This window comes from Phascolarctos cinereus, unplaced genomic scaffold (assembly GCF_003287225.1).
Source record: "Phascolarctos cinereus isolate Bilbo 61053 unplaced genomic scaffold, phaCin_HiC Scaffold_9;HRSCAF=440, whole genome shotgun sequence".
Classification (NCBI taxonomy): Eukaryota; Metazoa; Chordata; class Mammalia; order Diprotodontia; family Phascolarctidae; genus Phascolarctos; species Phascolarctos cinereus.
In genome coordinates, this window is record NW_027556402.1 from 202,948,411 (window position 1) to 202,963,627 (window position 15,217).

The 15,217-nt window shown below is 49.2% G+C and overlaps 1 protein-coding gene across 2 annotated transcripts; it reads left to right on the forward strand.

The window, feature by feature from the left end:
- Nucleotides 1-7,100: 7,100 nt before the first annotated feature.
- Nucleotides 7,101-9,936, forward strand: PCGF1 (polycomb group ring finger 1). Of its 2 annotated transcripts, none has more exons than XM_021005525.2 (9): nt 7,101-7,240; nt 7,656-7,761; nt 7,951-8,103; nt 8,442-8,513; nt 8,597-8,723; nt 9,006-9,039; nt 9,386-9,472; nt 9,585-9,665; nt 9,808-9,936. In XM_021005525.2, the coding sequence occupies exons 1-9, from the start codon at nt 7,148-7,150 to the stop codon at nt 9,853-9,855; spliced, it is 801 nt and encodes a 266-aa protein (XP_020861184.1). In that variant the 5' UTR covers nt 7,101-7,147; the 3' UTR covers nt 9,856-9,936. The 2 variants fall into 2 exon arrangements, with proteins under 2 accessions (XP_020861184.1, XP_020861185.1); XM_021005526.2 differs by having other exon boundaries at nt 7,104-7,240; nt 8,618-8,723.
- Nucleotides 9,937-15,217: the final 5,281 nt, after the last annotated feature.

Here is a 15,217-nt window from a genome sequence, read left to right on the forward strand (position 1 = left end):
TCAGTCCATGTCTTCCAGCTTCTCAAAATTCTTCTTGTGTTTCTCATGGTGCAATAATATTGCATTACATTCACATTTTGTGTATTGTTCAGCCATTCCCCAGCCATGTCCCAACTGGCATCTTCTTTCATTTCCCCTTCTTTGTCACAACAAAAAAGTACTATGAATCTGGTGAATATAGGGCCTTTCTGTCTTTGGCCTCCTTGGGAATATATGCCTATAGAGAGAATCTCTGAATCAAAATGAATGGACATTTTAGTCACTTTTTAAAAGCATGATTTCAGATAGCTCTCCAGAATGGTTAGAACCAATTCACATCTCCACTGAATATTGATGTCCCTGCCTGTCCAGTTCCCCTCCAACATTGCCAATTTCCACCTTTTGTCACTTTTGCCAATTTAAGCAATTTTAAGAAAAAGTTATACTGATACTGTTGTTCTATTTCCTATGACAACCTCTAACCACCAATAGATCCCATCCTAGTAGTAAACTAAAAGTAAGATCCCATCCTAATAGTAAGAATAGAAAGCAAAACAACACATTAATCATGTCTGACAATGTATGGCTTATTCTGTATCTCCTGTTATGTCTCTGCCAAGACAGACAGCGTGGTTCTCCATAGGTCTTTTGATGTTATGTTTGATCACTGCATTGAGAATGTCTCTGAAATCTTTCAAATATGTTTGCCCTAATGTTTTAGTACTGTTTGTTGCCTACCACCTCTTTGAAATGTGACTTCGTTCCACAATATTGCACAATCCGTTTTCCTCCTAATTCTGTGAATGTTTCTCCTCTGCAGGGAGGAACTCAAGGCCACATGTGGCCCTCTAGGTCCTCAAGGGCAGCCCTTTGGCTGAAGGTTCCCTACCCCTGGTCTAACCCTAACCCTCAACTTCTCTGTTCTTTTCTCTCTACCCACCCTCAGAGATCTCATCCACTCCCCTGGCTTTAACTGTGTCTCTATGCTAATGACTTCCAACTCTGTATCTCTAGCCCTGCACTCTCTCCTTAGTTCCATATCTATATTCCCAACTGCCTGGGTGTCCCTTTGGCGCCTCAAATTCAATATATCCTATACTGAACTCACCCTCCAAATCCTCTTGCTACTTCCAACTTCTTAATTTATCTCAACAGCTCTACTCACCCAGACTCAAAACTTGTCTCATTTTTTTTTCTAATCTCTCTCCTTGTGTCATTTCCCCCCCTTAAAAATCACTCTCATATTTGGTCTTTCATCTCCAATTATGCAGCCAACATCTTTCAAATCTTTTTCTTTTTTTTTGCTTTTTGGTGAGGCAATCTGGGTTAAGTGACTTACACAGGCTTACACAGCTAGTGTCAAGTATCTGAAGTCAGATTTGAACTCAAGTGCCCTAACTCCAAAGCCAGAGTTCTATCCACTGCGACATCTAGCCGCCCCAATCAATCTTCAACTATTATAACAACCCCCTCACAGCTGATTTTCCTGCCTCTAGTCTCTCCTGACCCAAACCTCCTAAAATGCTGTTTCGTCAAAAACTACAAATGGCTTCCCTAAACTGTCAAAGCCTATGATTCAAGGCTTTCCACCATCTAATCTCTTCCCACCTTTCCAGCTTTCCCTCCATGATTTTCCCATATGGTACTTCTGCTCTATCAAACGAGATATTTGTAAAGTGCTTAACACAGTGCCTAGTACAGGGTAGGTACTATCCCTCCCCACCCCCAACTCTACCCAGGCTGCTCTTCTCTTTAGTCCTCGCACACATTGATGATATGAGCTCATGGTTAGTCATGTGATGCTTTATAATTCACAAAGCACTGTTTTATTGCCCCATGTGAAATAGGTGATGTAGGATTACTCCATGTAATACCTACTTTGGACACTGCCTATACAGATTGCAAAAATTTCAACTTCTCACAAGCTTGAATGCTTTTATGATTTCTGTGGCTTTTCAAATTATTTATTACCTGAAGACCAGCCTCTGGTGATGAGCCTGCAGGCATTTAGCTAAGCTGATATGAAGAACACATACCTGTCTGAAAGCAGTTCAGCAAAATCTCATGAGTTGAATCTGATGGTATATCCAATGTTCCAAACCCATAGTTACTCACTTCTATTTTGTCTATTTCTGTTCAACATCTTTCCAGCTTAGTAAAACCTATCAGAGCCCTTCCTCTTTGGAAAGCCCAAAGTTACCTTCACAAAGAAAACATCCAATCAGGGTCTTTGTGAAGAAGTTAATAAGAAAATAATAAAATCAAATTTTAATTAAGCACCTATTATATGCCAGGCCCTGTGCTAGATGTAAGGGGATATAAAGACAGAAGCAAAACAGCTTTGTGTGTGTGTATACATGCTAGAGGTGGGGAACCTTCTGCCCCTTAATAAAAGGATTTATTCTCTGAAGTTTGGATTCAATCAAAGGGCTGCACTTGAGGACCTAGAGGGCCACATGTGGCCTCAAAGCCACAGGTTCCCCCCCTGGCGTACACATGTGTATGCACATACCAAACAAATACAAAGCATCTATAAGGTAACTTGGAAGGGAAAGCACTAGCAGATGAGAAGAATCAGGAAAGGCCTCAGGTAGAAGGTGGCATCCGAGCTGAGGAAACCAGGGATTCCCAGGTGACCTGAAGAGGGTAAGCATTGCAGGCATGGGACGCCCAGCACAGACTTGGAAATGGAAACTCGAGTGTATGAGGGATAGCAGGAAAGTCAGTATGGTTGAATCATAGGTTGCATGGAGGAGAGTAATGTGTAAAGAGGTCAAGACTCCTGTCAGACGATGGAATTGATGGGGGAGGGGACCCACTAATCAAGGGCACACAGTCACAAGCACAGAGGCGGCTGTTGGGGGAAAACCGTAATTCCCTGATTACAATCAGTGGAATACAGAAGGAACATCACTGCCTCGAATCCAAGAAAGGCTGTCTAGGCAGGGCCTCAGGGATTCATAAGGCCAAAGTGAAGCTTGGAGATACATAGGCCATCGCTGGGAAACTGCCTCTTTGGTGCTTTGGGAAGAGGATTCAAATGGGGTTTGAGGGCACTTTCATTAGCTATAGGAGTTTGATATCCCCTACCTGCCCCGCCCCCAGTCACCTGTGAGAAACGGGCTTCTAAGTACTGAAGGGGGCAGTAGAAGAGCCGCTGCTGGTTACTTGGAGTGGAGTAGAAATTTTGTAGCTTGCTTATCTTCCCTTTTTAAAATTTCGCGTGGTAAGAAAAAAAGAGGGTGGAAAGGCATGAGGATGTCAAGGTCTAAAAGAGCTTAATGTCAAAGAGAGGATCCTAGCAGCAATAGTGAGCCATTGCGGTTTATTGGAGGTGTAGATCACAGACTGGTGCTACTGAAAAAAACCCCTTTGGCAACTGTACGGGGGATGGGACTGGAATAGGGAGAGGCTTTCAGAGAGACCAAACTGTTTCCATTATTTGGGCAAAAGGTGACGAGGATTTGAACGAGGGTAATGGATGTGTGTGAAGAGCAAAAGGCACATATGGGAGAGGTAGAAATGACAAGATATAGGAGGTAAATGTCAGCGAAGACATGTAGATTTTGGACCTGGGTGACTAGAAGAACGGTGATGTCTTCCACAATAATAGGAAACCTTGGAAGAGAAATGGGCTTAAAGGGGAAGATGAATTCTCTTTTGGACATGTTGAGTTTGCGGGGCCAAGCACATACTGTTCAATGGGTGCAATCAGCAGTTGGTGCTGCAGGACTAGGGCTCAGGAAAGAGATTGGGACTGGAGAGACAGATCAGAAGGTCAGCTGCACAGACAACGTTCAACTCATGGAAGCAGAGGATACAACCAAGGGAAAAAGAGAAGGAAGATGAGGTGAAGGGAAGGGAAAAGAACGGAAGATAGAAAAGCCCAAGCCAGAGCCTTCAGATACACCCGAAGTGTTCAAAAACTGGATAAGCCGGTAAACAAGATTTAGAAAGAACAGCCTCACATTGAGGCAGAGAACCAACAGCAAACACTGCCACAAAAACCCAGAAAGGAGAGAGTATCTAGGAGGAAAAGGTGATTGACAGTCCTATAGAAAGGTCAAGAAAGATGACGACTGAGAAAGAAGCAATCGATCTGACAGTTAAGGTATCACTGGTACTAAATGTTGGTAAATTAACAATAAACAGGCTTGGCCTTAAAGAAAATGAGAGTGAGAAGACACTTCCAATTTCTTGGCAGAGGTAAGAGACCATAGGTATAGAACACTGCATATATTTTCAATATGTTGGTTTTATTTAACTTTTTTTCTAACTTTTTTAATATAAGGAATAGCATCTTGGAAGGATACGGTGTAAAAAACTTATTTTTAAAATAGATAAGATCACACAGAAAAGAGAGATGGTAACCTTGTTTATATTTTAATAAAAGTCTAGTCAAGATCCTTAGATGAGAAGAGATGAGGGGGCAGTGCTATGAGAAGTTTGAGAGGATTAGGTTTGGAACACCAGTGAATGGGACAGAGAACCAATTAGGGAAGAGTAAAAAGGGTGCCTTGTTACATTTAGAATCCAGTTGAGATTAGATTACAAATTTGTAATGGACACAGTGGGCCCTGTGGGATGATTTCGTCCAGCTCGGTTCAGAACACATAAGTAGGAGCAAAGGCAGAGATAGATGGTGGGGGATAATCCAGCCTTAGGGCTTGGAAGCTTGATCAATAGGACAAATGAACAAAGAATTTAAGAGAGGATAGTGAGCTGAAGGGTTGAGGGCCTTGGAAAGTACTGAGGGGTGCAGGTGAAGAGTTACAGGTATTATTCCCATTTTACAAATGAGGAAACAGGCTCAGAGAGAGTGAAATGGCTGGCTCGGTCACATATGGAGCTAGTGGCAGAGCTGCCGCTCAAATGCAGGCCTCCTAATTTCCAATCCAGTGGTCTTTCCACCACATCTTTTATGCCTTTGTTCATGTGGTTTTCCCCTGCTGATCCTATCCTGGTCACCCTTGAAGGTGATAGATGGGTGGCAAAGTGGATGGAGAGCTAAGTCTGGAGTCAAGACCCAAGTTTGAATCCCACCTCAGACATTGCCAAGCTATGTGACCCCTGGGCAAGTTACTTAACCTCTTTTGCCTCAGTTTCCTCATCTGCAAAATGGGGACAATAGCAGCACATATGTGAGGATAAAAAGATATTTGCAAAGTGCTTTGCAGAATGCTGGCCATTATAACTACTTATGTTATACAATTTAGCTGACTTTGAGGTTTCTTATGTGTGCCTGTCTTGTCTCCCCGACTATGTGGTAAGCTTCCCGAAGACATGGCTTGGATTTTTCATTTGAGGGCTAGTGTGTTTTTTATGTCTGTGAACGTGTCTCTGTGTATTTCTGAGCATATGTTCGCAAATGTGGGTATATCAATCTGTTAGTATCTGCCTGGTCTGTGACTGTGTGGGTGTCCCTGACTGTTTATGAATTTACGGATCTGTGTCTGTCACCATGTGATGTTAGTATGCAGTGAATGGTGTAGTGTTGTCTCTGTGTGTGGCTGACATACATACATACAACGGACTGGTATTGTCTCTGCATGTGGTATGTCTAGGTCTCGGATGTGTATGCAGTGCCTGTCAAGTTTCTGTGCAATTCGACTATATGGGAGAGAAGGAGGATTGTACAGTATATTTCTGGGTGTGGAGGGGGTGCTCTGTGTGTCTGTGTGGGGTGTATCCATCCATGTGTGGGTGGTGTCTGTCTGTTTGCTGTGTGCCCTCTGTCCCTTCACCTCCTCCCCCGCCCCCTTCAGCATCTGCTCTGCATTAGCTTGTCCCAGGCCTTGGCAGGCGCCAATGATTAAATCACCATCATTAAGCTGGGCCTGCCCCCCAGCAGCAGGGGGATGGGGGATCACTGCCAACCCGCCATGGGCCCCTCCCCTGAGATGTCCGGAGAGACTTCCAAAGACAATCCCCAAGAGACTCTGAGATTCCCTCGGAGAGAAGAGAAGAGGTTTGTTGGGGGGCCGAGGGGGAGGATGGGTTAGGAATGGAGAAAAGGAGGGAGGGAGGAGTTTACAGATGGGGAAAACAAAGGCGAACAACCTAAGGGGAAACATTGAGATGGGTCACTGATGAAAATGAGAGGGTACTATAGGTAGGGGCAGAACAATTGGGTTACTGAGAAATGAGAGAGGAGTCACTACTAGGGAAGGACAAATAAGTGAAGGGGAAAACAAGATGGGGGGACCCAGAGGCAGATGCATTAAGGGGGAAACAATGGAGTGATTCCGGAGGCTCGTGTTTGCGCGTGGTCCCGATTGTGAGCACGCTAAGGGCTAGGATGTGTGTGTGTGCGTGTGTGTGTGTGTTGTGCGTGTAAGTTTTGTTTTTTGCCTTTCTTTCTATCGCCCCCACACCCCGCTTAGCACAGTGCCTGGCACATAGTCGGCCTTTAATAAATGATCGAAGATTGCACCTAGAGGAATCTACGTGAGATAGGCACCATCAGAGATGGGGGGTGGCTGAGGAGAGGGACCCCTTGGGTGGCCCCTGGAAGGGGGGGTCACATGGTAAGATTCCCTTCGGGGGCGACGCCGCAGCGAGCAGAGGAGGGGCAAGGGGAGGTCCGCCAGGGGATCGGGCGAGGACGGGTACACTGGAGCTACGACTGCGCCCCGCGCGTCCAGGATTTGACCGCGGTCGTACTCAGGCAGTCTCCGGCCTCGGAGGGCCCCGTTCTCGGGCGCAGACGTTCGCGAGGCGGCCTCCTGCCAAAGGCTCCTGCCCGCCCCGGGAGATGCTCCCCGCGAGACGCCCCTGTCGCCCTCCGACAGACCCGGCTCGGCCGGGGAGGAACCCCGGGGGGAGCTGCTGGAAAAGGAGACGCGAGTGCCCTCCTGCCCGGCCGCGGCGGTCTCCGGAAGACGCAGGCACCGCGGCCTCTGCGGGATCTAGCTCGGGGTTGCCGAGGCTCGGCCTCGCCGGGAGAGCTGGACAACTACGAGCCCCCTCGGCAGCTCTGACGCCAAGTGGGGCGGGGCTAGGGGCGGGACGAGCTCAGGTGAGCACACGGGAGAGAGGGGCGGGGAGCGGTGGGGCGGAGCGCTGGGCAGGACGGCCAATCAGAAAAGGCCCAGGCCCCCCGTTGCCTGGAAACAGGCCCCGCCCAGCAGGCGGCACCGGAAGTGGCTGGCCGGGCTCAGCCTTTAAGATGGCGTCTCCTCAGGGGGGCCCGATGGCGATCGCGATGCGGCTGCGGAACCAGCTTCAGTCGGTGTACAAGATGGACCCGCTGCGGAACGAGGTACAGAGGTGGCGGGCTGGAGATGCCAGGCGGCGCGGAGAAACGAGGCTCTGGGGCCAGCGGGCGACTGGGCAGCTGGCCCGATGACCAATGCGCTTGCGCTGCGGCTGGGTACCGGATGCGCGTGCGTGGTGTTTGGAGAGGGGGGGCGACCCCCCCAGTAGGACGCATGCGCGCCGAGACCCCCTTCCTCGCCCCCCTCCGTGGGCCGAAAGTCGGGGTTGCGTGCGGAGCCCCCTGCTGGGCAGAGGTGGGGGGGTGGCTCAACCCGGGTGTGGAGCACCCCCCCCAATCCCCATAGTCCCCATGGGTTTGATGGGGGGACAACGACACAGAAGAGGTCATTGTGGGGCTGCCTCCAGTCGGGTGTCGGGGTGGTCACTTAGAAAGTCAGTGATGGTCAGTTTGGCCGCAGGAGGAAGTCCGAGTGAAAATCAAGGACCTGAACGAGCACATCGTCTGCTGTCTGTGCGCCGGCTACTTCGTGGATGCCACGACTATCACGGAATGTCTGCACACCTGTGAGGGTCCTCCCCACCCCCACCCCGCCCCTCCCCACCCGTGCCCAGCTGCAGCCCAGGGAGCCCGTCGGATGGAGCTCCCCTTGGGGCAGACCCTTCTTTGAGCTCCTGGGCCTCTCCCCCTTCCTCCCTTTACCTGGGTAAGGGAGGGAGGAGGGCTGCAAGGTGTGTGGCCTCTCTCCCCCCCAGTCTGTAAGAGTTGCATAGTGAAGTACCTGCAGACCAGCAAATACTGCCCCATGTGCAACATAAAGATTCACGAGACCCAGCCGCTGCTGAACCTCAAACTGGATCGGGTCATGCAGGACATCGTGTACAAGTTGGTGCCTGGCCTGCAGGACAGTGAGTGTCCCCCCTCAGGAACGCTCCAGGGATCTGGGTTCACTCCCAGGTTTCCCACTGCAAGCTTGGGCAAGTCTTGTTCTCCTGGGTGTCTGTGTCCCCCTGTGGAAAATGAGGGAACTGAGCCAATCAGTCTCTAAAGATCCTTCCAGCTCTGACTTTCTATGATTCCAGAGCTCCCAAGAGAGCCAGCAGGACAGTGACGTACTTTATCCCCACTTGGTTGTTCATGCACGTATGAGGTTGGGCTATGAAAAGTTGAGGGCGTTACACCAGCAATGGACAGGCACTAAGAAAGTCTATCTTTCTTCCTTTCCTTACCCTCGCCTCTGCTGCAGGTGAAGAGAAAAGGATACGAGAGTTCTATCAGTCACGTGGCCTGGACCGAGTCACTCAGCCCACCGGGGAAGGTAAGTACAGCCTAAAGAAAGGTAACTGCCTCTTTGCCCAGAGTTTTTCATCTTCCATCTCACGCCTTACTCCCTTGTGATAGCCATCACTGTATCTCTCCTAGAACCAGCCCCGGGTACCCTTGGCCTCCCCTACAACAGCTTTGACCATTCAAAAGCCCACTATTACCGTTATGATGAGCAGCTCAGCCTATGCCTAGAAAAACTTAGGTGAGAGGTGTGATGGGGGGGGGCAGGGAAACTGTGGTTCCATCCTGCCTGCTGTGCCTAGGGAAGACTGTAGGTGATGGCCTACCCAAGTTTAGTGCAGAGTGGGGAGGGGGAAGGTAAACTAGCTGATGCTCCTACCCTACCTAGGAGGCGAGTCCATACAAAAGATTTGAGGGGGAGGGGAGATACCAAGAAAGGAGGGGGGCCTTTGGGAACGATAGGGGCAGAGCATTTGGTAGAAAGAACCTAACCATTGTCTTTGCTCCCCCTTCCCCACAACAGCTCTGGCAAAGACAAAAATAAAAGCATTTTACAGGTAAGGGGGCTGAAAGGGAGGTCTCCATATTCTTCCCATTTAAGTAACTAACCTAATAACAATCCCCTCAACGTCACTTCTTACTCATGTAATAGCAGCTCCCATTTCTAGATCACTTGGTTTGTCAAGTACTTTGCTCATGGTAATCCTGGAGGTAGTTATACAGGTATCACCCCCATTACACAGCTGAGGACACTTGAGGCTCTGAGAAGGGAAGGGATTTGCCTCAGGTCACATAGCTAGTGAGTGTCGGAGCTGGGCTTTGAGGGTGGAGTACTTGACTTGGAGTCCATTGTTCTTTTTTTGTCTCCCCGTCCCCGTCCCCGTCCCTGCCCTTGCCCTTCAGCACAAGTTTGTCCGTTGTTCTGTCCGAGCAGAGGTTCGGCATCTCAGGAGGGTCCTGTGTAGACGTCTGATGCTGAACCCCCAGCATGTGAGTTAGACTGTCCCAGAAAGAAGCTGTAAAGGGGATGGAGGGATGGAGAAGAAGGGGTTCCCTGTCCCAGCATCACTGGACCCCCTCGTCTCCTCCCTCCCTCATACAGGTACAGCTCCTATTTGACAATGAAGTTCTCCCAGATCACATGACCATGAAACAGCTTTGGCTTTCTCGATGGTTTGGCAAGGTGGGGAAGAGAAGGTTTGGGGGAATGAGGGACTGGAATGGAGTGGGGTTTTAGGACCGTTGTAGGAGGAAATTGATTGGATAAAAGGGTGGTTATGGCTAGGGAAGGTGTAACAGTCCTCTTCCCCCTTCTCTTCCTCTAGCCCGCACCCCTGCTCCTGCATTACAGCGTGAAGGAAAAAAGGAGGTAGAAGCTGGCCTCCCTCCCCCACCCCAGATATTTATGTGAGACCCACAGTGGCTTTATTTTTGAAATAAAAGCTGAAAAAGCGCCTTTGGCTGCTTCTTGAACTCTCCTTCCCATTCCTCCTCCCCACCTGACATTGCTTCTCTCTCCTCCCTTTCTCTCTCCTTCCTGCTTCTCAACCTCTCCTTATTCAACAAACCCCAGCACCTTGTGCTGGACCCCAAGTGGGAGCAGTGAGAGGTAACTAGGACTTCTTAGCTAAGACAGAATGGTGGAGGGTCAGGGCCAGGACCAGGGACCCGTGTCCTGCTACGGTGACCTAGCGCTGGAGGAACCAACTTGGGGGAAGGTTAGAGAGCCATGCCGGGGAGGGTGGAACATGGTAGAACATGGTCTCCCACCCTACCCTGCATGGTTCTCTAACTTCCCCGTGTCCAGGTGAGGGAAACCCAGCCTAAGGTAGAATGAAGCCCTGAAGGACAGGGGAAAGCCCAAGGTGATCAGCAAGGGGTTAATAGCCAGGGGGAGAGGGCCCAAGTTCATGACCTGGAGAGTCATTTGTCAGGAAGCTGGGAATCTGAATCTGATACTTAAAGAGATCCCTATTGCCATGCCCAAAGCCAGTCATCCCCTCCCCCATGCCCTTCAGAGATGCTTCCACCCTAGGCTCAGACCTCGAGTCTGGATCTTCTTTGTGTCTTTCGTCAACAGGGGTTGGGGGAAAGGTTTGGCCAAGCTCTTGCTTTGGCAGCTGCTCCCTCCCCACCACCACTGATTCAGACCAGCTGTTGGGTCAACTGGGCCCCTGATTCTACCAGCCTCCCTTATTCCCTTGCTCACAAGTACACCGTTGTGCATCTTCATCTCAGGAGCAGGGGGTGGCCCTCATTGTAATCTGGTCCCAGGGGTCTCAGGGAAGAGCTTCTCTGGGGTCCAAATATTGGTCAAAGGAATGACAGCCAGGGTCTGAGCAGGAAGAGAAAGAAAACAAGGTCCCTGGAACCCTAAATGCATGCTCTGTGCACCGTTCTCATCCTTCGTCTGGTAAGAAGGCAGAGAGAGCCCTGGTTGCTGTCTGTCCTCAGCTCTCTGCCTTCCTTCTCCTCCACTCCCAGCTGTTCCCAGCTGTCAGGGATGAAGGTGACTCTTCCCCTTCCCTTGCCCTCTCTCTGGTGTCACCAAAGAACTAAAAAGTAAAAATGCACATAACGCATATGGACATATGCACTGTGTTTTGGAAAGAACCCTTGGATTCAGGGTCCTGGGAGAACCTGTTCAAGTTCTGGTCTTGACTGAAATGACTTGGGTCCAATCACCTCCCATGTTTCTGGACTTCATTTTCCCCTTAGATAACAGCTAACATTTATAGAACATTTTTTTAAGGTTGGCAAAGTGCTTTTATGTCTTATTTCATTTGATGTATGTAGTGAGAGGGTCTGACTCATCCTCCCTAGCTCTAAATCCTTGAAGTACATACTTGGGGTACATGCCATCTGATGCAAATTTGCAAACTCTCCAACACAGCATGACATTTCTAGGCCTCAGTTTCCTCCCTAACTACTGGTTCTTCCCCCACTTTCAAATGAAACTTATAATGGCAGACATTTGGATAACACTTTTAGGTTTATAAAATAAGTAGTGCAAATATCATTCCAGGTTCACTAGATATGGAAAGGGGCTCAGAGGAATAAGATGATTTGCCCGGAGTCATAGTAAGTGGGAGAGCTAAATCCAAGTTTTCTTAGTGTGTTTTATATTACCTGTTCAAAGTCTTGAAGGTATCAGTGAAAGAGGGGGAGAGGGAAAAAAAAACACGAGGAAACTGGGCTAATAAGGCTTTTCTAAGGCATAGCCCAAGCCAAACCTTGACCTTGACATGAATTGTTTCCCAATACGTATAACATGAAGGGAAGAGGCCATATCCACTTTCAGCTGGATTCATCCCAAACCCCAGAGGAATATAGAAAAAGTGAATAACTGGTGGTGGGCACAAAGTGGTTTAGGAAATATTGACAGGTTGTATTGTGACAAAATATGGAAATAGGCAATGATGGTGAAGAGGGCTCTGTGGGGTTGAGGTGGGGTGGGGTGGTCAGTCTCCAGGAATACACTGGATCAGTGGTGGTCTGCTGTGAACATTTGTGGTGTATAGGCAGGGGCAATGATTAAACATTTAGGTGTCCCATTGATGGGGTGTGGTAGAAGTAAGAAATGTTGGGGGATGAGGTCTCAAGGAGTAGGCAAATGTATAAGACCCCACGCATGTGTGTGGAACGTCAATGATAAGAGGTGTGTCGGAGTCTGTGACCAGATTGTAAGAGGTGCCTTGGTGGCCTCAGTCACGGGAAGTCTGTTAAGATGTTTGAGGGGCAGGGCAGACTCAGTGACAGGCTATGAGGTCAGTGGATGTGATGTGTGCATGAGGTTAGTGACTTTAGGGGTCACTTTAGGACTCAGTAATGGGGTATCTGAGTGGTCATTGAACAAGTTTTTCATAGTGGTCACAGGGGATGAGGGGGTTTTCAATGATGAAATTCATGGAACATCTGTCATAAGTGACCAAGTATATGTATGGTTAGTGACCATACTGACCAGGGAGTAGAGTGGTATGTTGTGGTAGGGGGTGGGGTTGGGGGGAGTGATGAGTGTCAGGTTATGGGAGGATCTTCAGTTGGTTTCACTCTTTGCCCTCTCCCCCAGTAGAGAGACCTTCTCAGTTTCCCATGGTGAGGGGGAGAGGTGACCTCTGGGCCCAGAGGTTTAATCTCCCTCATTAATCACTCACCCCTGTCCTCCCCCAGCTCCTACTCCTAGCATCCAATGGATCCAGTTTCTCTCAGGCTCCTTGACCTGGGGCCAGCAAGAGGCTGGGGTGGGGGGGTCAGACTGAGAAATCCCTTCAGTGGGCCCTCACTAGTCCCGGGGGAGACTCTTCCTTCTTGAAAAACTGGGGACCTCCCTTTCTGTGTGAGTTGTAGGGCTGTGTCTCACTCTGACAATATCTGTATCTTGTATCTGCTCTGTCTACTGGTCTTTCTCTGCTGCTGCCTATGAACCGTCTTTCTGTCTACCCTCTTCTATCTTTCTGTCTCTCTCTCTCTGTCTCTTTGCTGATGTCTCTGTTGGTTGCCTGTTTTTGTATGAACCCCTCTATCACAAAAATGTCTCTGTCATATGTGTATATGTCTCTAGTCTGTGTGTCTTAATTTCTATTTTTATTGTGTGACTTTGCCTTCCCAGGTGTCTCTCATTGTTGGGGTTGGGGGTTTTTTTAAGTGTTTCTTTTTTCTTCCCCATCCCCCAATCCAAATCCTATTCACCATCTTCTCAGTCTCTGCATTTCCACCCCACCTCCCCCACCCCTGGGACAGGCTAACCCCATTACCTGAGACAGGCATTGAGAGGGGGAAGGGAAGGGAGGAATGGGATGAGAGGAAATGGGAGGGGGCTCTGAGACAGAAAGAAAGAAAAAGGGAAGATGCAAGAGCCCTCAGCGTTCAACCCAGTTCCAGTGTGGGGTCACAGATGTGAGTATGCCTCAGACTCAGGAGGTCATACCACTTTCCTTAAGTCCCCCCTTCCTCATCCTCGGGCCATTGGTTATCACGTCTTCGACCCTCATGCCAGGGAACCATGTCTTCCTATCAGACTCAGGGCCAGATGTCACCCCTCAGACCTGAGAGAGACTCCCCAACATACCTGAGACCTCTCAGGAAAGGCATAGGGAGAGAGATCAGGGATAGGTATCATTAGGAGAAAGAGATCCATAGCAGAGAGGTCTGAAATTAAGACCCGAGTAAAGAGGGAATAAAGGAAGGGGAGAAAATAGAGAAGGAAAAGAAGGGGAACTTGTGAGTAAAGGAGAGTAAGACAGACTTATGTCAATGTCAGAGGCAGACTTTGTATTGTGTTTGGTTTTTTTATGTCTTGCTCATTCTAAGCACAATATTTAACAGTTGTGTTGTAAATGTGTATGTGTGAATTGTGCACCTATGTTTCGTATGCTTGGTGAGTTTTGTGTTGTGCCTCTGTGAGTTATGTGTTGTATACCTTGGCCTCTCTAAGAGGGCTCCATAAGAAGGGAATACAGGAATGAGGGTTGGAGTTGGGAGGAGGGGCACATGAAGCCTCTCCTGGGACACACTTTAATTACCGATTAAGTGAAACAACATTGATGGGACAGACATTGATTTGATCGAAGAAAGGCAGCTCCCAGCTCAGCCTGGGGAAGGGTGGGAGATGGGGGGGGTCTCTCCCCCCCATAACCGATTGAGAGGCTCTGGAATCACTTTAGCCAGCCTCCACACTTCGGTCCCTTGTGATCTTTGACCGTTAGTCAGTCACCAGCGTGGAAGTGTCTGTCTATGCAATTGCGCAATTGTGTCTGCATGATTGTGCCTCCGTGTTGGCGGGTATGGCTGTCTTTGTGTACGTACCTCTGAGTGTGTGTGCTCGGGTTTCAGCGTGTAATCTTTGAGGTGTGTACTGAAGTGACTGGCTCTTCACAACACTGCCCAGAGTGTCCCGGTTCCTACTCAGTCCCTGCCCCTGAGTTTCTTTTCTGGGCCGAAAGCAAACCAGGCTCTTACCTGGAGATCTGAGCTCCGTCCAAGGCAGCCCAGGCTCTTTCCTTTCTCCCGGAGAGCGGAAAAAGAAGTGGAAGGAACCAGGGATGCAAACCCATGTAACCCGCAGTTACACACACTGTCCCCAAAGTGGGCAGAAGAGGATAGACGAAGGCCACTAATAAACAATCGGGGAAGAGGCGGGAGAAGGTGAAAAGGAAATGAAAGCAGTCGAGAGGCAGAAATATCCACTTAGAGAGCCAGCAATATGGGGGAAGATCCCCGAGACAGTCGGCAGGACAGTTTCTTTAATGCCCTTAATTTTTCGGAGGGGGAGGGGGCTTAGAGACTCAAAGAAACAAAAGCCGCCTCCGAGATGGGGATGACCCGAGAAGGGTGACGGTGAGTCTAAACCGTGGGAATTGAGGGGTCCGCCGTCTGTCTGTCGGTGTCCAAGTCTGCATTACCCCCTCCTACAGGAAGTACTGCGGCTCCGACCGTTTGTCTGGGGCAGCATGGACCGCAGTGTGTGGCGTTTTTTTGTTTTGTGTGGTTGTGAATAGAACTGTAGGTGTGTGCGTGAAAAAGCTAGAGATTGGGTCTTTTCTGGCGAGTTGCGGTGGTCCTACAGGTGAGCAATGGGGCGACTTATTAAAGTGATTAAAGAGGCTTATGTGATTCAGTCAGACAGATCCCGAGAGACCCAGAGACGTGCTGGGCTGAAGGTGGGCCAAAAGGCTCCCCCAGCCCTCGATGTCCCCGCACCATTTCCTGAGGCCTATTAGGATTCCGTCGTAATTC

Bases quoted from the DNA above. Each gene is read 5' to 3' on its own strand.
- PCGF1 (XM_021005525.2), top strand. From the start codon at position 7,148: ATGGCGTCTCCTCAGGGGGGCCCGATGGCGATCGCGATGCGGCTGCGG. The intron at 8,724-9,005 runs GTGAGAGGTGTG...TCCCCACAACAG, and splicing joins CTATGCCTAGAAAAACTTAG to CTCTGGCAAAGACAAAAATA. The intron at 9,473-9,584 runs GTGAGTTAGACT...TCCCTCATACAG, and splicing joins TGATGCTGAACCCCCAGCAT to GTACAGCTCCTATTTGACAA.